Genomic DNA, 23609 nt, shown 5'->3' on the forward strand with positions numbered 1-23609 from the left:
TCCCCGTGCCGCCGCCGATCAGCTGTTGCTGCGGCTGGGGGCTGCTTGCTCCTCCCGTCCCGCTCGCTGTTGCTGCCGGCAGGGATCGGGCTGGAGATACTTTCCTCCGTTTCTGCGCTGATGGAGTGAGGGAGGCAGCTTTCCTTTTAAGGGCCCCGGAGGGTCCCTCCTGCTGCGGCTGCTCCGGCGCTTCTGGCTGGAGGGCCTTATCAAGAAGCAGCATTTTTTTTTTTTTTTTTTTTTAAAAGCCTGAAGAGGACATTGTTGATGAGTCTTTGAGTTTTTAAGTGGGTACTTAGCACCTTCTTTGTGCCGTTTTCCCCGTCCGATGGCCTGCCTTAGCAGGAGGGCTGATAGCCCTAGCTCCTGGCCTCCGGCGCTTGTTACTGGGACTGGCTGAGCTGTCCCTCTCCTAGCTTGTTCGTTGTTGTTTTTTTGTTTTTTTGTTTTTTACAAAATAACAACCGGCTAGCTTATAGTAGCCTAAGTGCCTGAAAAAAACTTTAAGAAAAAACAGATAAAGTCGTTGAATACACTACTTGGCCTTAGCCTAGTTGGATTCCGTCTGCAGCCGACGGCGGTTAAGAGGAACTGGCGGGGACCGGATCGCGCACATGGCCGGGAATGCGCGGGGGAGTGGCGCGCACCGGCGCATGCGCGGTCCGGCAGAAACTGCTTGGAAGATCCTATCTGCGGCGCCGGGCGAGCCCGACACCTAATGTGGAGCACCCACGGGGACACTCGAAGAAGAACGGGCCTTGTTGCAAGGAAAAGTTCCAGGACTGGTGTTCCTGCAGTATAGACTGTGGTTTTTGGCGAGAATCCTGATAAGGTTGGGATGTTGTCTGTAGTAGAGAACAGGCCTGTCACCTAGGGCCTTCTGGAGTGTGGCATCCTGATTAAGGACAGGTTGTAGGTCTTTAATAATGCATTGCAGAGGTTTGGGTTGGGGGCTGTAGGTGATGACCAGTGGTGTTCTGTTCTTGGCTTTTTTGGGCCGATCTTAGAGTAGCTGGTCTCTAGGTATTCATCTGGCCCTGTGAATTTGTTTTTTTATTTCTCCTGATGGGTAATTCAAGTTTATGAATATTTGGTAAAGATCTTGTAGTTTTTGGTCTCTGTGTCAGTAGGATCAGAGCAAATGCGTCTGTACCTAAGGGCTTGACTGCAAACAATGGATCTAGTTGTGTGTGCAGGATGGAAGCTAGAAGCATGTAGGTAAGTATAGCAATCCGCAGATTTCTGGTAGAGTGTGGTACCAATCAGGCCATCCTTGATTTGTACTGTAGTGTCCACGAAATGTCTCTCTCACATGGAGTAGTCAAGGCATTAGTTGATGGTGGGGTGCAGAATGTTAAAGTCTCTGTGGAATTCTTCTAGAGTCTCTATATCATGGGTCCAAATCATAAAGATGTCATCAATGTATCATAAGTAGACGAGGAGTAATAGGGGACGAGAGCTGAGGAATCGTTGTTCCAGGCCAGCCATAAATATATTAGCATATTGTGGGGCCATGTGGGTGCTCATAGTGGTTCCATTAATCTGGAGGTATAAATTGTCCCCAAATCGGAAATAACTGTGGGTGAGAACAAAGTTACAGAGGTCAGACACCAGATTGGCTGTGGTGACAACAGGGATGGTATTCCTGATCGCTTGCGATCTGTCTTTGTGCGTAATATTAGTGTACGGAGCCTCTACGTCCATGGTGGCAAAGACAGTGTTGTCAGGAACTTTTCCCGATGTTTTGTAATTTCCTCAGGAAGTCAGTGGTATCTCGGAGATAGCTGGGAGTGTTGGTGGCATAGGGTTTGACTAGGGAGTCCACGTAACTGGATAGTCCGGTGGTAAGGGTGCACATTCTTATGTTCCTAAACTAACATCATATATGCCATCATGTGCCCAGATGCTTTGTATATTGGACAGACTTCAGACTGTCTTAGACAAAGAATTAATGGGCATAAAACAGACATAAAAACACTCCTGATTCACACACCTGTCAGTCAACACTTTAATGGAGCGGGCCATTCTGTTAATGACCTGAAAGTTTGCGTCTTACTGAAGAGGAATTTCCACAACAGTTTGGAAAGAGAGGCTGCTGAACTCTATTTTATATTCAATTTTGACACATTAACACACAGTTTGAACTGGGATGGGAATTTTCTAGGTCATTATAGGGGCTCGTATGCATACTTGGCTTTATCTAATTCTTGACTTGACTCTCTCCCCTCCACCCCGCTTCTGCCCCTCTACTGTCTGATTTGCTCACCTTGATTATATTTTTCTGATTTGTCAACCTTGATTACTATTTTTGGTTCTCTGTGCCTTAAATATTGAGTCTGTTCTGGTATGTCTATGGTCTGAAGAAGTGGGTCTGCCCCACGAAAGCTCATCACCTAATAAATCATCTAGAATAAGGGTGGGGAACCAACGAACCTACAGTCTGGACCACGACACTCAAGGCTTTCCCTCCCTTTGCCAGTATCCAGACTGCTGTGGAGTGGAGGGTGTGGAGCCCTGAGCCTTGCGAGCTGTAGCCAGGCAAAATGGGGCCAGATTCAGCCCATGGGCTCTGCCTGGCTGCAGGGGAAGAAGCAGCCCCATGTGCTACCACTGGTGTCACACCCCCTCATCCCAGCTGGGGGAATGGCAGCATCTAGAAGCGCTGCTTGGAGGCCTTTCCCCTGTTGCTCTGATTGGCTGAAATTGCAGTCAATAAGAGCACCGGGGGACAGTGCCTGAGAGGGGCAAGGGGGACCTGGAGCCAGGTGTGCCCGCTAGAAGCTGTGCCGGGTAAATGCCCACCCCCACTACCCTTATGCACCCTCAGACTGCCCACCCCCTGCCCAATCCTGCACCTTACCATCCTCTCAGTCCCCATATCATCCATGGTAGGAGCCAGATTGGGGCTGGACTGCATGTGGCAGGGTCTAGGCTGGAGCCCAGTGGCCTGGACAGTTGGAGAGTGGGCTCATTTCAGACCAGGAATGGGGCAGCCCTCCCCCGGTTGCCACAGGACCAAGGCTTGTGTGGCTTAATTTACTGCCTGCACAATACTAAATAGGCAGCTGCATGGCCACTCAGCTGTGCAGCTTACAGGGAACTTAGCCCATATGCTTCAAGCTGTGGAAATAGAGGCTTCGTCTGAACATAAATTGCTACTCCTGAATCAATCACAGGACAGCACCCTCCATCCAACAGTCCTATGGGACATGAGTGAGAAAGAGAAGCTGCTGGCCTCTCGTCTTGCACTGCAGAACAGGGATCACCAAATCATCCTCAAGGCCAGGGCAAGAATTTGTTGAGATGACTGCATATAAAACATGACTAATACCTGAGAGACTGAAGGATCGCATTCATGAAACACGTATTCCCCAGATTGCGCAGGCCTGTAGCACAAAGGGCAGTGGTGCTTCCCTGGGAACCAGAAGAAAATGGTAACTTAAAAAAAGAGAGTGCTACTCCTCCACCCCCAAACAGCAGTGCACATGGAAGCAGAACTAAGGATGGCTGGGAGCCAAGCCTACAACATGACCAATTCAAAGGTTCTAAAAGGTAATTAACTATCTACCCAGCTGAAATATGATGGAAAAATTTCCATTTTCACCATCTAAATAAGCCTTCACAGGACATTTGGGATTTTCCCTGCTTTAAGAAAATGTTTTACTCGCTCTTTATAACAACCCACTTCAGGCTGCTCTGGATTTTCAGCATCTGAGCTAGGTACCCAATTCCCAAAGCTGTTTAATGGAAGCAGCATGCCAATCTCTCTAAGGAAGGGGTGGGGAATCCCTGGCCTGCAGTCAGGAACCAGACCACAGTTTTTCTGGATCCAGACCCTGAGGCTCAGGGTTCCCATCCATAGCATTCGGCCCATAGTGGGTTGTATGGCTTGGAGCCCCAAGCCTCACAGGTCCAGATTCAGACCACAAATTCTGCCAGTGGGGATAGGGGAATGGGAGAGTTGTTTGCAGGAAGCAGCAGTAGGGGAGCAGCAGTGGCTTCAGCAGCCTGCTGAAGGTTTCCTCCTTCAGCTCTGAGCAACAGAGGCCATTATTGCCAGCAGAGGGAGGGGGTGCATAGCCATATGCATCTAGGGGTGAGCAGGTAAGCTGTACCCATCACCCAGACCCTGCGCCCCCTCCCATCCAGACCCTCACTCTCACCCCCCCATACTTCTACCTCCACCCTAACTGCTCCCCCTCCTATATCCCCCACCCCAAACCTTCCACCCCATTCCACCCAGACCCCTCCCCAGCACCCCCTTACCATCCAGACTTCCCACCAACACCCTGCTCCTACCCCGCCTCCCTCCCAGACCCCTCACCTCTTCCTCCTGCACCCTTCCATTCATCTAGGCCCAACACCCCCACCCTGAGGGCCTGCACAGACTCCCAACCACTGTCCCAACCAGACCCCACCCACACACATCCTCAGCCAACCCCTGCACCCCACTCTGACCCAGATCAACACCCCCAGCCTGCTCCAGGCACCCTCCCTATCAATAGCTCTGGCTTTAATTTTTCCTTCTCCCACAACCCAAAAAAAAAGTTCACTACCCCGCCCTAAGGGACTATTGAAAATCACTTCATAACTAATTCCTTGCCAGTCACCTTGACTCCCCATGCCACCATGTGGAATGGGTTTGCTCTTCTAGAACCCCTCATGAGATCCCAGCACTGGGCTTTTGTGTTTGGGAGGAAAACTACCACCACGGGCATGGAACTGCTCCAGGCCCGCAGGGCCACCATGGGTGGGAGAAACTCTAGCCAGGCCACAGTGGTCCTGTCCACACCAGCCCCAGGGGGTAAGGGCAGCAGGGGAGGCTGCTCCAGCCCAGCCAGGCTAGACTCCCTGCCCCACCCCAGACTGGGACTGCTCCAGCCCAACTGGAGTGCTCTTGGGCGAGGACGCTGTGGACAGGGGCTGCTCCAGCTGTACTGAAGTCTGCCACAGGCAGGGATACTCCAGCCAGGCCAGAGCAGCCCTGGTTCCTGGCATTCCACGAGCAGGGGCACTCCAACCCAGCCACAGAAGCCCGGTCCACAGTAGGCCCCCCACTCCCCACACATACACCTGTTTAATTAGTAGACCTAATGTTTAACTGGTTAACCAATTAAACAGGATTCAGCATCCCAAAGGAAAGCAAACAGCATTTTGGGGGAAGCTACTGAAATTGAAAAGACTGTGAGCTGAAGGAGCAGGCATGTCCCTTTGTTGGCCTATCAGCTTTTGACAATTTAGAGGAATGCACCACACAGGCTAATTGAGTTTTGCCACATAAAGGTGGGGGTTTCTAGCCATCTTTTATTCCTAAATACTTTTCACTTGTGTTTTAGTCAAAATCAATATATTACATAACAACAGCATGATGAACTTTCAACCTTCAGTCTCCAGAACTGACAACAAGGCTGTGTCTACATTAGCCCAAAACTTCTAAATGGTTATGCAAATAGCCATTTCGAAGTTTACTAATGAAGCACTGAAATACATATTCAGCGCCTCATAAGAAAGCGGGCGGCCACAGCACTTCAAAATTGATAGCGATAAGAGGATTCCTATCTGATCGGAATAAGAGGATTTCGAAGTTGATGGGGGTCCTTTCGAAAAGGAACCCCGCCTGGACAAGCCGCACGGCTGCAAGCTGCGTCAATTTCGAAGTGCCACGGCTCCTGGCATTCTAATGAGGCGCTGAATATGTATTTCAGCGCTTCATCAGTAAACTTTGAAATGGCCATTTGCATAGACATTTTGAAGTTTTGGGCTAGTGTAGACACAGCCCAAGAGCAGAATACTTCCAAGTAGGGACAATGGTAGAAAGGTTCTGTAATTTGAGCACTGGCTGGTATTTTGATATCGTTAGCGATATTAACACTACCACAAACAATATACAAAAGCTTAAGTCACAACAATCAAGCAGTCCTGCAGCATTTTAAAGTCTCCCAGACTTTCAGAAGTGTGTCTTCCCCCCAGAAGCTCATTACCTAATAAATAAATGTGTTGGTCTTTAAAGGTGCTACAGGACTGCTTGTTTTTTGTGAAGCTATTGGCTAACATGGCTCCACCTCTGAAAAGCTGAAGTTGTAGGTAAAGATGAAAAGTGAACAGCATGAGAATATTTATAATATTTAGACAGAAAACTCAGCATTAATTAGCATTCCAGAAGTTGAAAAATTGCAATATGCTTTTTAAAAAGCCCTGTTTTCAATATGAAAAAACCCAACTCCTGCAATGCCTTCTAGGTGCTCTTCCCCATTCCATCCCTGGGTAAACAGCAAATACCCTCTGCCCCACTTTTTCTAGACACTGATCCAACATGCCAGCATAGGCAATGGGCAACATTAATTTTTTAATAAAACAGGAAAAAAGCAACAGAGAGGGAGATGTGCTAGTCTATATACTATCAAAACAAAAAAGCAGACAAGTAGCACTTTAAAGACTAACAAAATAATTTATTAGGTGAGCTTTTGTGGGACAGACCCACTTCTTCAGACCATAGCCATACCAGAACAGACTCAATATTTAAGGCACAGAGAACCAAAAACAGTAATCAAGGAGGACAAATCAGAAAAAAAATTATCAAGGTGAGCAAATCAGAGAGTGGAGGGAGGAAAGTCAAGAATTAGATTAAGCCAAGTATGCCAACGAGCCCCTATAATGACTCAGAAAATTCCCATCCTGGTTCAAACCACGTGTTAATGTGCCGAATTTGAATATAAAAGACAGCTCGGCTGTCTCCCTTTCAAGAATGGTGCGAAAATTTTTCTTCACTAACGCGCAAACTCTTAAGTCGTTAACAGAATGGCCCACTCCATTAAAATGCTGACTAACCGGCTTGTGGTTAAACCAGGATGGGAATTTTCTGAGTCACTATAGGGGCTCGTTTGCATACTTGGCCTCATTTAATTCTTGACCTCCTCCTCCACCACCCCTCTACCTCTCTACTTTCTGACTTGCTCACTTTGATCATTTTTTTCTGATTTGTCCTCCTTGATTACTGTTTGTGGTTCTCTGTGCCTTAAATATTGAGTCTGTTCTGGTATGAAGAAGTGGGTCTGTCCCACAAAAGCTCATCACCTAATAAATTATTTTGTTAGTCTTTGAAGTGCTACTTGACTGCTTTTTTGTTTTGACAGGAAAGAAAGCAGATTTTAAAATGGATATAAGCTCCATTCAGATAATATTTTCTAATTCAGAAGATTGAATTGCTGTATATCAGCTGTAGTTTTACTTCTGATTTTCCAGACACTGTGAATTTGTGTGGTTCTAAAGCCAAAAAAGCTGTATCGTGCACACTTCCCTCCTCATGTTTCCTGATAAATTTTCTTATCAGTTAAAGAGAGCCACTAACCAGAGCTGCCCATTTTGAAGGTAACTGAAGCTACAGACTTTCCAAGACAGCAGCTGTCAGATGTCTGAAACTCAGAACATGAACGCCTCTGGAGAATTCCTGCCTCTGCTGGTAAGATATCTTTATGGAGAAGCAAGTCTATGCATCAGTACTGTAGCACTGGTGGCTGAGCACTACAACTACAGCTCCTGAGGGCCACGTTTTATTGCATTCTTGCCCTTTAAATTTGTTATACATGCAGCCCCACCAAGGACAGAGGACACTCCCCCGGAGTGCTTTAAAACAGAAGTAAGAGTGGTATGCCCTCCACCAAACATCCACAAACAAGTGGGAGCAGAAGGCAAGATGGAAACAGAGACAAAGGGTAATATTTTCAAAAGCACCTGTAGTCACTTTTAAAAACAGGAATTAAACCCCTTTGAAAATTTTACTCAAACATCCATTAAGAGAATGGCCATATTGAGTCAGATCAATGGCCCCTCTAGCTCAGTATCTTGTCTTCCAACAGCAGCTTCAAAGGGAATGAACAGAACAGGACAATTTATTGAATGAGTTATCCACTGTCCAGCAGTCATGGTTTAGGTACATTCAGAGCATTGACTTGTGTCCAGATCACCCTAATTTATCTTATTTGAGATGGGACAACCAAAATTGCTCCACAGCATTCAAGTTGTGAGCATACTATTAATTTACAAATCAGCATGATGGCATTTTCTATTGTTTGACCCCTTTCTTTGGTTCCTAAGATACTGGTAAGAGGTTTTGTTTGTTTGTTCACTGATGCTAAACTTTGAACAGATGTTTTCATCGAACTATTGACAATGACACCAAGATACCTTTCTTAAGAGGCTACCCAGCTGATTTAGAACCAATATTTTGCATGTATAGCTGGGACTTTTCTCCCCACATATGCATTACTTTGCAATATTAAATCTGAATTTTATCGGACGTGGAGGAACAGTATGCATCCTTTTTTCTGAAACTGACTGTTTGAATGTTGTACTTGTATGCCAAGTTGTCTCTTTCCCACCTCTGCTTTTCATCTGATTTCTAGTTAACTGATGCGGCTAAGCAACAGTTTACTGTGATTACAAGACACCAGCAATTTCTGAAAAAGAAATGAGGAGTCACCTCTCCATATGAGGACAGCAGAGACATACAATAAATACATGGCATTTACAACTGGAAGCCAGACTGTAGCCACTTTAGAACTAGGTCAACATTAGGCCTGTATTGAGCCTCAATAAGCTGATGACACTCCGTTAAACAAAGTGTTGTACTTACATTTACTTTTAATAGCTTGCTGTTCAGAGATGAATTTTCCAATAGTTTTCTTTTCCTATGTCTGTCTGCTGTAAAAGCTGAACTATAGTAAAGGCATAAATTAGTTAAAATGTTAGTTACTATAAAATACAATATGAAATGGACAAGATGAGTCTCATTCACCTTAATATCTAACAGGTATATCTGGAATACATCACTAACATTTACTGGCAGAAAGCCTCCCCTTGCTTTTACAGAGGTATAATAAATGCTTAATATTTGAGCACAGGCTCAAAATGAACGTTTGTTTTATTAGTGTCTAGTATCCAAATTAATGTAATTAGGTTATGCTTCAGTGGGTATCCTGAAGCATGTTCTAATTAGCATGCAACTTCTGATCTGAAATAAACTTAATTTTTTTTAATCAAAAGGGACATCTCGTATAGAATTTCTCCAGTGGCACTTCTTGCAGTCAATAGTATCTCTTCAGAGCACTAGAAAGACACTTTAAAATAATCAGTCTACAGACCCAACCAACCAATTTAAAGCAGAAAACAATTTGACCATCACCACAAAGCTTTGTAGTTTCTTTTAGACAAGCACAAAAATATTATATTGAAAAAGTCCATTATTAAAAAAATATTGCGAGCCAGGTGTAATGCACCCAGGGCTTCCTATGTTGCTAATGAATGTTAGTCACTTACAGTAAGTATATATTAAAGGCTATAAAAGCAAGATATTAGAAGAAAAAGTGCCCAAGCAATAAGCAAATTGTCTTAGTTATTCAAAAGAAATTAGACAATACACCACTACAGTGTGATCTAGTGTGTCTAGGTCCCCCACAGCTATGTGCAAAATATATCAGTGATTGTAAGGGCAGGGTGACCTGAGACTCCCAAAAAGCAAGTTCCTTGACAGAAATGTGCATTTTAGGATAACAGTGTTCCTTTAAGAGTACTCTGGCACCAGCCAAGAGGCAAAATATTTAAAAAGCTGAAGACAAGAAGCACACTCTGGCAACGTTCTTCAGTATTTCCTTTGTTGTTTCAAGCTGCAGTTTAAAATCCTTTTGACAATGAAGTCACTCCAATGGACTTTCATTCTAGGACATAGCAGCTAGCCATGCATTGGCCTTGACAGCAAGAAGCTTCACCTCCGAAAAACTTAAGTTGAAGATTTTCCTTCAATGCTTCCCTGAATATTAAATACATACCTCACCCACGTGTTATACGCTTTACGTCAACCCGGACAAAATGGAATGAAAAAGAATGAGTGCTAGGTTTTCTAGATTCATTCAATGAGACAGCAACTGGAAGTGGGGAGGGTGTCAGATTAGGACAATGCCAAACAGGAGGGATTCTGATGTCAAAATGATACACTTAGCATAGCAGTAACAGAAGATTTTCCCACAGCACAACCATTTCTTAGTGGTGTAGGTGTCTGAACTCTGTGGCAGCCAAACAATATTTGTAAGGATCTGAGTGTGTCTAGACTCAGACAAGTTATCCTGCAAAGTGTCCCAGCAAACTATGAAATCCCTAATATTTTGCCCTCCTGAAGAGTTCCAGCATCTGTATTATGAAGATTATAATATTTCTCAGTATAAGAGATTAGAAAAGTCATAATTAAGCACTGCTCATCTATAACTAAGCTCAAGACCTTTAGAGGTTCAGAACCCAGACCATGCAGTTAACATTTATCAAGATATTTCCACTTTACATGCTCTGTTCCAGCAACCAACTCGAATTTTGGAAACCCATGTCTCCTTCTTGGCACGATGTTTCCCCACACTTTCTTGACAAGGACATGTTTGAATGCAACAGTCATCACATGGGAAAAAGCTGCCTGTTAAGAGCATTTCCATGAGTTTAAAACGTAGAAGTCATCCCAACCCTTAACACTGGTATCTTTGTTACGTGACAAACAGGCTTGCATAAGGACAACATACAGAAAGAAAAAACAAACATTCACATGAACAAATATCCAAGTCAGCACATAGCAGGGAGTGGAGAGTTAAGCATATTACTTACTTTTCTAAGTTCTGTAGGTGCTCTCTGACTTTCTGTACCAGGCCCAGCTTGGTATCATTGACTACAAAATCATCACAGCGATAACTACAAGAAAAACAAAATCAATCAACATTTGTAACGGGTCTCAGCGAAGCACAGCACTGCAAAGCCTAGATACAGCACATGGGCTCACGTGACTAGAGCAGCAAGTCCTGCAGGCAATAGGTATTTAGTGTATGAGATGTAGGGATCTGAAACAAGGGCTACGTTTACCCTAGAACGCTACATCAAAGTAACTTATTTTGAAGTACACTCATCCCTCATTTAATGAGTACTTATGAGTACTTGCTAATACGAGGAACATAAATACATACCTTTATTCACTATGGCTATGTCTACACTAGCACACTACGCTGAAGTAGCCTATTTTGAAGTAAGAACATCGAAATAGGCTACTTCGACACGTATCGTCTGTACATCCTCCAGGGCTGGTGCCATTGACGTTCAACATCAAAGTAGCGAGGGGGAACATCGAAAGGAGCCGCCCCGGAAGGAAATGCAGAGCATCCACACGCACTAGTGCTCCTTGTCGAAATAAGGGGCCAGCAAAGCCTACGGACGGGATCACAGGCTGGACTAGCCCTTCTGGGGCAACAGCAAGCTGCTCCCTTAAAGGGCCCCTCCCAGACACACACGGCCTGCACAGCACAAGGTCTGCAGAGCCAGAAGCCCTGGGATAAGGGCTGCTGCACACGGCAACCACAGAACCCCACAGGGGCTGGACAGAGCGTCTCTCAACCCCTCAGCTGATGGCCACCATGGAGGACCCTATTTTGATGTAAGGCGACGTGGATCATCTACACACACCCTACTTCGACGTTCAATGTTGAAGTAGGGCACTATTCCCATCTTTGGATAGGAAGAGCTATTTTGATGTCTCGCCACCTAAAGTTGATGTCAACATCAAAATAGTGCACGGTGCATGTAGACGCAACATGTGCTATTTCAATGTTGTGCCAGCTACTTCGAAGTAGCCAGCTAGTGTAGACGCACCTTATATGAGTGAACTTCCCCCGCTTACATGAGCGGCGTCCCTGGCCGGGGACACCCACAGACCTGCGGCTGGCTCAGCTCCAGCTGTGGGGTCCCTGGCTGGGGGTGGGGAGACCCACAGCTGGAGCCCTCTCCTTCCCTTCCCTCAGACATGCAGCTGTCTGACAGCCCTTCAGCTGGGGCAAGAGAGGGAGAAGGTTCTTAGCCTGGTTCCCTCCCCTGCAATGGCGGGAAACAAAACTTACCAGCCATGAGCTGATCAGTTTCCATGTCCCGCAAGCCATGGGGAGACTGGAACCAGCCTGCCCCTGGTTCTGAGCTCCTGCCACTCTGAGAGCCAGGAAACTGACCAGCCCTGGTGGTTCCTGGCTCCTCTCCCCTTGCAGGAAGATTCGAGTTATGCAGGGGTTGCAGGAACAACCCCTGGGGAATTCCTAAGTGCACTCTATTAGAACCCCCGCCCTCCCCATAGACCTCACCTGTGTCCAGCTTTTAACTGTCCCCTATGGTCCCAAACTGCCTCCAGCCTTAAACCCACCCAGAAGCCCCAAATTTCCTCCAGCCTTAGACCCCTCCCAACAGCCACAAACTGCACCAAGGCTTACACACCCCCAGCAGCCCCAAACTGCCCCCAGCTTTACACGCCCCTGCAGCCCCAAACCTCCCCTACTCTTAGGACCCCTCCCCCACATCCCTCAACAGCCCCAGCCTTAGACACTCCTCCTCCTCCCACAACCTCTTCACTGGGGATGCTAGGCTGGGTGGCTCTCCCAGCCCTCCTGCTCCCAGCAATTAACTCCATTGTTAAGGTTTTAGCACCTAGGCGTAAGGAAACTGCTATCCCTAGTGACAGAAATAGCTGTATCTCCAGCAGTTATTGCTATTGATAGATATCTGCCTGAGGCAGAAGTATTAAGAAACTGCAAATGGCTTCTTTAACAGCTGCATGAAGCTGGGAACTGCCAGCTTTAGCAATCTAATGGGACCCAAACGACCCATAGGTTGGAAATCCCGGCTCAACATACATAAACTACATTCTATTTCTGTTGCCAAATTATTTAAATACATCAGAAAAGTACCTAAACTCAACTGGTTTATGTCAAGTTACAAGGCCTTAGAATGAATTGGAAACTTTTATATGTATTATAATGGGAATGCAGTGTCAGTCTTATGAGTTTTCGCCTACAAGCAGAAATTTGGGAACCAATTCTGCTTGTACAGTGACGGATGAGTGTGAAGACATTGAAATAAGCTACTTAGATGCATATTGTCTACACATCCTCCAGAGCTGGTGCCACTGATGTTCAACATTGAAGTAGTGATGGGGAACGTTGAAAGGAGCCGCCCTGGATGGAAAATCAGAGCCTCTATACACACATGGCCCCTTTCAAAATAAGGGAAAAGGAAACCCTGAGAATGGGGTCGCAGGGCAGACAAGCCTTCCAGGTCAACACAAACCACTCCTTTACAGGGCCCCTCCCAGACACACACAGCCTGCAAAGCACCATCCTACAGAGCTGACACCAGACCTGCACACTCACTGCAAGCAGCGATGGACCCCCAGCAGCAGCAGCAGCAGCAGCAGCAGGAAGCCCTCCAGGCTGTCGCCTGGGGAGCAAGCACCCTGCTAGGAGCTGCACAGGAGGCCATCCTGCAGCTTCTGGCTTGGGAGCCCTGCCATGGGGGCAGATGGGGATGCCCCAGACCATGGGGCTTCCCTGTCCGGCCCCCGCTGGGTGCTCTGCTGACTTTAGAGCTACCGCACCAGCTCAGAGTGGTGGGAGTAGGACGATGATATGTGGCTGCGGAACTTCCACATGCGCTGGCACACCTTCCTCGTGCTCTGCCAGTGGCTCACCCCTCACACTGAGGCACCAGGACACCCAGATGCGGTGCACCCTCACCGTCAAGAAGAGGGTCGCCATAGCTGTCTGGAAGCTGGCCATTCCAGACAGCTACCACTCTGTGGGCCACCAGTTTGGTTTGGGCAAGGCCACAGTAGGGGCCATCATCATGGAGATAAGACATGGGCACACACACACTGAGCAGTGGGGGCCAGGGGAGGGAGATGCCTGAAAGGAAGGCTGGGGAGGGGCTAGGGGCACCCTGCACACACTCACAGGTGGTCCATGCACTAAATGCCCTGCTCCTCCAGAGGGTCACCCACATCAGGGACCTGGACGCAGCCGTTGAGGGCTTTGCCGCCATGGGGTTCCTGAACTGCTTCAGGGACCTGGACCGGACCCACATCCCTATCAGCGCTCCAGACCACAGCAGGGGACAATATATAAACTGGAGGGACTACCTCTCGGTGGCCCTGCAGGCCATGGCGGATAGCTGGGGCCGCTTCCAGGATGTGTATGTGGGCTGGCCCGGCTGCACCCATGACACCCACGTATCTCAGAACTCAGGTCTGTGCCACCGGCTGGAGGCAGGGACCTACATCCCCCAGAGGGAGATCCCGCTGGGGGATTCCACCTTGCCTCTCTGCCTTGTGACAGATGAGGCCTACCTGCTCCAGTCCTGGCTCATACACCAGCCACCGCAATGCCAGCCAGGGGCAGTTTAATGGCCACCTGAACCACACCCGCCAGGTGGTGGAGAGGACCTTTGGCTGCTTGAAGGGCCAGTGGTGCTGCCTCCTCACCCACCTAGACATCAGCCTGCAGAACATCCCCCAGGTTGTGGGAGCATGTTGCATGCTCCACAACATCGTGGAGAGCAAGGGGAAGGCCTTTGTCCAGGGGTGGGTGGTCAAAGCTGGCACAAGCTACCCCCAGCCAGCCACCGCACTCAGTCACCAGGCCCACTAGGAGAGGGTCCAGGGTCCAAGAGGCCCTGTGGGCATATTTTGATCAGGAGGCCCGTTGAGTACCTCCCTGACCATCCCTAGCAGGCCTCCTGCACACTGCCCCCAGCACCTGCACACACACAACCCAACAAGCACACGTCACACAGAAGTGTGGGAAAAGTAAAACTTTGAACTATTGATAACTGTTAACTTTCAACTACAGGAGTTGCTAAGCTTTTTTTTTTTTTTTAACATGACTACATAAAGCAAAGTTACTCACCTTGGTGCAGTAAAGAGAAGTTACTCACCGTAGTAACGGTGGTTCTTCGAGATGTGTCCCCATGGGTGCTCCACAATAAGTGTCGGGCTCGCCCCGGCGCCACAGGTCGGATCTTCCAAGCAGTTTCTGCTGGACCGTGCATGCGCCGGTGCGCACCGCTCCCTTGCACGCTCCCGGCCACACACGCGATCCGGTCCCCGCCAGTTCCTTGACCAACCACCTGGGATGCTCCTGCAAAACACTAAACAGGGATCCGAAGCGGGGAGGATGGGCGGGTGGTGGAGCACCCACGCGGACACATCTCGAAGAACCACTGTTACTATGGTGAGTAACTTCTCTTTCTTCTTCGAGTGTCCCCGTGGGTGCTCCACATTAGCTGACTACCCAGCAGTAACCCAAAATAGGAAGTGGGTAATCGGATCATGTGCAGCTTGTCCCCGAGAGGACCGCTGTCGAGAGCTGGGTATCCTCTTGGAACACCCTGTGAAGGGCGTAGTGCTTGGCGAAGGTGTCATAGAATGACCAGGTCGCCGCTCTGCAAATATCTATTAGCGCAAAGCCCTTGAAAAAGGCTGTTGATGCCGCCACCGCCCTAGTGGGGTGAGCCCTGGGCGTGGCCAGTAAAGGAGTCTTTTTGAGTTCATAGCACATTTTTATGCAGGATACGATGTGCTTCGAGATTCTCTGCGAAGAGAGACCTTCTCCTTTTGATTTGGGAGCGAGAGAGACTAGGAGTCTATCCGTTTTCCGGAAGGACTTAGTCCTGTCTATATAGAAAGCCAGCGCCCTCCTCACGTCCAGGAGGTGTAGGCGCACCTCTTTGTTGGAGTTATGAGGCTTTCGATAACGAGGGTAAAACTATAGGTTCGTTAATATGAAACTCTGAAGAAACTTTGGGAACAAAGGCTGGATGCAGCCGTAAGGTTACCGCCTCCTTGGAAATTACTCTGCAGGGTGGCGTTGCCATGACTGCTGGAAGCTCGCTCACCCTCCGAGCTGACGTGAATGCAAGAAGGAAGGTCGTCTTTATCGTAAGGAGACAGAGGGAAACCGTGGCTAAGGGTTCAAACCGTGGCTAAGGGTTCAAACCGTTAGCGCATTAAGCACCAGGTCCAAGCTCCACGAAGGTGGAAGCTGTTTCCGAGGGGGGTATAGGTTTACCAGCCCTTTGAGGAACCTGGTAACCATGGGATGGGCAAACACCGTGTGCCCTTCCTCTTCATGTCTGAAAGCCGATATAGCGGCAAGGTGGACCCTTCAACGAGCATAGGGAGAGTCCACCTCTCTTGAGGTCCACTAAATACTCTAGTATTACAGGTATATGCGCAGCAAGGGGGGCTAATTGCTTGGTAGAACACCATGCAGTGAATTGAGTCCATTTTTGCTTATAGGGCTTCCTGGTGGAAGTCCTCCTCCTACTTTCTAGGACTTGTTGCACTCCCTCCGTACGCGTGCTCTCTAGGGAGCTGAGCCATGGATTAACCAAGCTTGTAGTCGCAGGCCTCGGGGGTGTGGATGCACTATGGACCCCTGGGCTGCGTGAGCAGATCCGGTGCCACCGGGAGGGGCATCGGTGGACAGTCCAACATGCGCAGGAGTAAGGGGAACCATTGCTGTCGATCCCACGTTGGGACTATCAGGATCATTCGGGCTCTCTCTCTCCTGGCTTTCTGCAAGACTCTGTGGATAAGCACTGTGGGAGTAAAGGCGTAGAGCAGGGGGCCCCTCCACGAGATCGCGAATGCGTCCCCCAGGGACCCCTGTCCCAGTCCTACCCTGGAGCAGTATTGTGGGCACTTCTTGTTGTGTTGAGTGGCAAAACAGGTCTACCTGGGAAAAACCCCATGCGTGAAAAATCGGTCGTAGCAGATCGGAACGGATCTGCCACTCGTGTGTGAGTGTGAAGCGCCTGCTCAGCTGGTCTGCCTTCACATTGTGAGCACTTGGTAAATACGAGGCTTTCAAGGTTATATTGTTGGCGATGCACCAGTTCCACAATCGGACTGCTTCTGCACATAAGGCACGGGGCCGAGCTCCTCCTTGCCGATTTATATAAAATATGGTGGAGGTGTTGTCTGTACTGATCCCAACTACTTGCCTCGTATATGGTCTCAAAAGTGTTTGCAGGCGTTGAACACTGCTCTGAGCTCCAGTATATTTATGTGCAGTGACTGTTCCCTGGAGGACCACAGTCTTTGCGTCACCTTTTCGCCCATGTGTGCTCCCCACCCTATTTGGGAGGCGTCGATAGTGAGAAAAACAGATATTTGTGGTTGGTGAAAGGGCACCCCTGTTAGCATATTCTTGGGGTTCACCCACCATTGCAGGGATCTGCACACCTCTGTCGTGGGTGACACCACCCTGTGGACAGTGTGTGCTGCCGGTTTGTAGACGCTCGCCAGCCAGTGCTGCATGCTGCGCCTATGCAATCGGGCATTCTGTACCACAAACGCTGCTGCCATGTGGCCCAGCAGCTGTAAGCACGTCAGAACCGGCACCGTAGGGCTGAAGGTGATGACTTGCACGAGGGAACCAATGGGGCGAAAGTGGGCATCTGGTAGATAAACCCTTGCTGTGATGGAATTTATACGTGCCCCTATGAACTTTATGTCCTGTGCGGGGTCTATCTTTGATTTTGCCAGATTGATGACCAGGCCCAGCGAAGAGAAAGAGAGATTACTCACCGTAGTAACGGTGGTTCTTCGAGATGTGTCCCCGTGGGTGCTCCACAATAGGTGATGGGCTCGCCCGGCGCCGCAGATCGGATCTTCCAAGCAGTTTCTGCCGGACCGTGCATGCGCCGGCGCGCGCCACTCCCTTGCGCGCTCCTGGCCATGTGCACGATCCGGTCCCCGCCAGTTCCTCGACCAACCGCCTCGGGTGCCCCTGCAAAACACTAACAGAGATCCGAAGCGGGGAGGATGGGCGGGTAGTGGAGCACCCACGGAGACACATCTCGAAGAACCACCGTTACTACGGTGAGTAACCTCTCTTTCTTCTTCGAGTGTCCCCGTGGGTGCTCCACAATAGGTGACTACCCAGCAGTAACCCAAGATAGGAGGTGGGTAATCGGATTATGTGCATCTTGCCCCCGAGAGGACCGCTGCAGAGAGACGGGTATCCTCTTGGAATACCCTGTGAAGGGGGTAATGTTTGGCGAAGGTGTCGTAGGATGACCAGGTCGCCGCTCTGCAAATGTCTTTTAACGCAACGCCCTTGAAAAAGGCTGTTGATGCTGCCACCGCCCTGGTGGAATGAGCCCTGGGAGTGGCTGATAAAGGAGTCTTTTTGAGCTCGTAGCACATTTTTATGCAGGATACAATGTGCTTTGAGATTCTCTGCGAGGAGAGACCCTCTCCTTTCGATTTGGGAGCGAGAGAGACTAGGAGTCTATCCGTTTTCCGGAAGGACTTGGTCCTGTCTACGTAGAAGGCTAGCGCCCTCCTCACGTCCAGGAGGTGTAGGCGCGCCTCCTCGTTGGAGTTATGAGGTTTTGGATAAAACGAGGGTAGAACAATAGGTTCGTTGATGTGAAACTCGGAAGAAACTTCGGGAACAAAGGCTGGATGCAGCCGTATGGTTACTGCCTCCTTGGAAAAAACAGTGCAGGGTGGCGTTGCCATGACTGCCGCGAGCTCGCTCACCCTACGAGCTGACGTAATTGCAAGAAGAAAGGTCGTCTTTATTGTAAGGAGGCGGAGGGGAACCGTGGCCAAGGGCTCGAACCCCATCAGTGTGGTAAGCACCAGGTCCAAGTTCCACGAAGGTGGAATCGGTTTCCGAGGGGGGTAGAGGTTTACCAACCCTTTGAGGAACCTGGTAACCATAGGGTGGGCGAACACCGTGTGCCCTTCCTCCTCATGTCTGAACGCCGAGATGGCGGCAAGGTGGACCTTTAACGAGGATAGCGAGAGTCCTCCTCTCTTCAGGTCCAGTAAGTACTCTAGAATTGTAGGTATAGGCACCGAAAGGGGGGCCAGCTGCTTGGTAGAACACCAAGCCGTGAAGCGAGTCCATCTTTGTTTGTAGGTCTTCCTAGTGGAAGTCCTCCTGCTACTTTCTAGGACTTGTTGTACTGCCACTGTGCATGTGCTCTCTAGGGAGCTGAGCCATGGATTAACCACGCTTGCAGTCGCAGGCTGTGGGGGTGCGGATGCACTATGGACCCCTGGGCTTGCGTGAGCAGATCCGGCGCCACCGGAAGAGGCATCGGTGGACGGTCCGACATGCGCAGGAGTAGGGGGAACCATTGTTGGCGATCCCACGTTGGGACTATCAGGATCATCCGGGCCCTTTCCCTCCTGGCTTTTTGCAAAACTTTGTGGATCAGCACTGTGGGAGGAAACGCATAAAGCAGGGGGCCCCCCACGGGATCGCGAAAGCATCCCCCAGGGACCCCCATCCCAGTCCTGCCCTGGGGCAGAATCGTGGGCACTGCTTGTTGTGCTGAGTGGCAAACAGATCGATTTGGGGAAAACCCCATGCGTGGAAAATCGGCCGTAGCAGATCGGGACGGATCTGCCACTCGTGTGTGAGCGCAAAACGCCTGCTCAGCTGGTCTGCCTTCACGTTGTGCGCACCCGGCAAGTATGAGGCTTTCAAGATTGTATCGTGGGTGATGCACCAGTTCCATAAGCGGATTGCTTCCGCGCATAAGGCACGGGATCGAGCTCCTCCTTGCCTGTTTATGTAAAACATGGTGGAGGTATTGTCTGTACTGATCCCGACGACTTTGCCTTGTATGTGGTCTCGAAAGTGTTTGCAGGCGTTGAACACTGCTCTGAGCTCCAGTACATTGATCTGTAGTGACTGTTCCGTGGGTGACCACAGTCCTTGAGTCACCTCTTCGCCCATGTGCGCTCCCCACCCTATGAGGGAGGCATCTGTAGTGAGAAAAACCGATATTTGCGGCTGGTGGAAGGGCACCCCTGTTAGCAAGTTCCTGGGGTTTACCCACCATTGCAGGGATCTGCGCACCCCGGCTGTGGGCGACACCACCCTGTGAACGGTGTGTACTGCCGGTTTGTATACACTCGCCAGCCAGTGCTGCATGCTGCGCATGTGTAACCTGGCGTTCTGCACTACAAACGTCGCCGCTGCCATGTGGCCCAGCAGCTGCAAGCACGGCAGGACCGGCACCGTAGGGCTAAAGGTGATGACTTGCACGAGGGAACCGATGGCTCGAAAGCGAGCCTCTGGTAGGTATACTCTCGCTGTAACCGAGTTTATGCGAGCCCCTATGAACTCTATGTCCTGTGTGGGGTCTATCTTTGATTTTGCCAGATTGATCACCAGGCCAAGTGAGGAGAATGTGTTTGCTGTGACGCGTATCATGCGCAGAACCTCCCCTTTCGAGGCCCCTTTGAGCTGGCAGTCATCCAGATACGGGAAAATAAATACCCCGTCTGTGCAGGTAGGCTGACACCACTGCCAAGGTCTTGGTGAAGACTCTGGGGGCCGAGGAGAGGCCAAACGGTAGGACCTTGTATTGGAAGTGTTCGTTGCCTACCATGAACCGGAGGAATCGCCGGTGAGCCGGATGGATGGTTATGTGGAAGTCCGCGTCTTGTAAATCGAGGGCTGCGAACCAGTCTCCATCGTCCAGAGCTGTAAGGATGGAGGCGATCGTGGTCATCCGAAAACGTTGCTTGCGCAGGTACCTGTTGAGGCCGCGAAGGTCTAAGATGGGCCTCCAGCCTCCTGTCTTTTTCTCCGTGAGGAAATACCTGGAGTAGAACCCTTTCCCATGCAGTTGCTCCGGCACTCTTTCCACTGCCCCTATGAGCATGAGATGGTCCACCTCCTGCCTGAGCCTCGCTACCTGGGAGGCCTCCTGGAGGTGGGGCTTGGGTGGAGGTCGTGACGGTGGGAGCGACTGGAAGGGGATGGCATACCCCGTGGCTATGATCTACAGCACCCATTTGTCTGTGGTGATCCTTTGCCACTGGTCGTAGAATGGTCGGAGGCGATGGTGGACCAGCCGCTTCGGATGACCTTGTGCGATGGTAGTGATGGCGCAGCCCTGGATCTGTATGTCAAACTTGTGGCCTTTGGCCCCGCCCCGAGGACGCACGGCTCTGTTGTGAGCGTCGCCTGGGAGTTCTGTACTGCTGGTGCTGTTGATGTCGCCCTTGCTCGTAACCCCTGTGATACGGGGGGCGCTGTTGCTGGTACTGGTACCGCCTTTGCTGAGGGTAGTACCTTTTCTTTGTGTATGGAGGGGTGTAAATCCCCAGGGTCCTGAGTGTGGCTCTTGAATCTTTACTGGAATGAAGGACCGAGTCAGTTGATTCAGCAAACAGCTTCTGCGAGTCGAAGGGAAGGTCAACTATCTTTGCCTGCAGATCCCTCGGTATACCCGAAGTCTGGAGCCAGGACTCCCTTCGCATCACCACTGCGGTTGCTGTGGAACGTGCTGCCGTGTCCGCAACGTCCAAAGCAATCTGAACTCCCATCCTCGGAGCCGCGTAGCCTTCTTGCACTATGGCCTTGAGGACCGGCTTTTTGTCCTCTGGAAGCGAGTCCATGAGGGAAGTTAACCTGGAATAGTTGTCAAAATTATGGTTTGCTAAGTGCGCTGCGTAATTTGCCATTCGCAACGTTAAAGTGGAGGAGGAGTAGACCTTTCTGTCGAACAGCTCTAGCTTCTTGGCATCTTTGTCCGTTCCCCCTGTTTTAAATTGAGATGTTTTTGATCTTTGTTGCGAGGACTCCACCACCAGGGAGTTTGGCTGTGGGTGGCTAAACAGGAACTCCATGCCCTTCGCCGGCACGAAGTATTTCTTATCCGCTCTCTTTTGGACAGGCGGAATAGTTGCAGGGGTCTGCCATATCGTAGTGGCGGACTCTAAGATCGCTTCATCAAGCGGTATTGCTACTCTGGAGGAGGCCAGAGGTCTCAAATTTTTGAGGAGCTTATGGTGTTTCTCTTGCACCTCTGATGTCTGGATGCCTTGCGTGAAGGCCACCCTCTTAAACAGCTCCTGAAACTGTTTGAGATCGTCCGTAGGATGGACGTCCCCCAGGGCCGTAGCCTCGTCTGGGGAGGAGAGCGAGGAACCGCTGGGGTACGTCTCTCTGGACCCTTCCGGTTCCTGCTGGTGATGGTACACCCTCTTGCTGGAGGTTTGCGAGGGAAAATCTCGGGGTTCCATGACCAGTCCCCCCTGAGATGCTTGAGTCTCTGTCCCCGGTCGCAAATGCCCTCGGGGGTACGAGATAGTTTGTGGGGATCTTTCCCTAGTAGATTGCCGATGGTGTGTATGCCCCGCGTGGTAGGGGCGACCATGGCAGTATAGGCACTGTTCTTGGGAAGGTGACCTAGACCACTCCCTTGGTGCGTACCCTCTGCGTCTGGGGGAGGGAGATCGTCGAGACACTGGAGAGAGCGATTTCGCATAATAGTCCAGTGGTTCAAACCCCAGGAAGGGTGAAGGTGGTGCCAGCCATGGCGAGGCTGGTTGTAAAAATGGAGAAGGGGGCTCCGGGTAGGCTAGGGGGGACCCCTGCCTTCTGGTTGGAGTCTGCAACATGAGCGGAGGGCTGTGAGAAAGCAGCTCCACAGCCCTGTCCGGAGAGGGACTGCAATGCTTCCACTTGTGTGCAGCCTTCCCCCTCCCTGGAGGAGGTGACTCCGCCCCCTGACGCGCGGGGGATCCCGGCCCCGTCGGCACCGTGCTAGGCACGCTCGAAGGCGGTGCCGCACGTGCGGTGTCCTTCTGCGCCTGCAGGCTACGTGCCTGCGCGCTCTGCACCGCCGGTTCCGTCGGGGTCGGTGCCGCTGCCTGCGGTGCCGCCGGTACCGGCGCTTGTTTAGCCGCCGCCCTGCCTGCGGTGCGGGGCGGCTGGCTGAGTATCGGAGGCTGAGCCGTTTCCATGTGGCTCCCCGTGCCGCCGCCGATCAGCTGTTGCTGCGGCTGGGGGCTGCATGCTCCTCCCGTCCCGCTCACTGTTGCTGCCGGCAGGGATCGGGCTGGAGAGACTTTCCTCCGTTTCTGCGCTGATGGAGTGAGGGAGGCAGCTTTACTTTTAAGGGCCCCGGAGGGTCCCTCCTGCTGCGGCCGCTCCGGCACGTCTGGCTGGAGGGCCTTATCAAGAAGCAGCATTTTAATCTGCATCTCCCTGTCTCTCCGTGCTCTGGTTGTTAATTTAGCACAGAAGGCACATTTCTGTGCCACATGGGACTCCCCCAGGCACCTTATGCATAGACTGTGCCCATCGGACACTGGCATCGCCTCTCGGCAGGACTCACATTTTTTAAAGCCTGAAGAGGACATTGTTGGTGAGTCTGAGTTTTTAAGCGGGTACTTAGCACCTCCTTTGTGCTGTTTTGCCCGTCCGATGGCCTGCCTCAGCAGAAGGGCTGATAGCCGTAGGTCCTGGCCTCCGGCGCTTGTTATTGGGACTGGACTGAAGCTGTCCCGCTCGTAGTTTGTTTGTTGTTGTTTTTTTTTGCAAAATAACAACCGGTAACTCGTAGTAGCCTAAGTATCTGAAAAACTTTTAAAGAAAAACAGATAAAGTCGTTGAATACGCTATTTGGCCTTAGCCTAGTCGGATTCCGTCTGCAGCCGACGGCGGTTAAGAGGAACTGGCGGGGACCGGATCGCACACACGGCCAGGAGTGTGCAAGGGAGCGGCGCGCGCCAGCGCATGCGCGGTCCGGCAAAAACTGCTTGGAAGATCCGATCTGCGGCGCCGGGCGAGCCCGTCACCTATTGTGGAGCACCCACGGGGACACTCGAAGAAGAACGTGTCTGCTGTGACGCGTATCATGCGAAGTACCTCCTCCTTCAAGGCCCCTTTCAGTAGGCAGTCATTTTTTTTTTCCCCCCAGATACGGGAATATAAACACCCCCTGTCTGT

At 50.4% G+C, this 23609-nt stretch overlaps 1 protein-coding gene across 4 annotated transcripts in view; it reads right to left on the reverse strand.

Annotated features, from left to right (window-relative positions):
* USP3 (ubiquitin specific peptidase 3) overlaps positions 1-23609 on the reverse strand; it is a 107804-nt gene that overhangs the window by 26503 nt on the left and 57692 nt on the right. For all 4 annotated transcript variants that reach the window (XM_075007023.1, XM_075007022.1, XM_075007025.1 and 1 more), the window contains 3 exons: positions 10642-10725; positions 8633-8714; positions 3332-3414 (listed from right to left, as the gene is read on the reverse strand). In XM_075007023.1, coding sequence (XP_074863124.1) covers positions 3332-3414; positions 8633-8714; positions 10642-10725 — 249 coding nt within the window. The remainder of the gene's footprint in view (positions 1-3331; positions 3415-8632; positions 8715-10641; positions 10726-23609) is intronic.

The sequence above is a fragment of the Carettochelys insculpta genome, chromosome 12, assembly GCF_033958435.1.
Source record: "Carettochelys insculpta isolate YL-2023 chromosome 12, ASM3395843v1, whole genome shotgun sequence".
In the NCBI taxonomy this organism is placed as follows: domain Eukaryota; kingdom Metazoa; phylum Chordata; order Testudines; family Carettochelyidae; genus Carettochelys; species Carettochelys insculpta.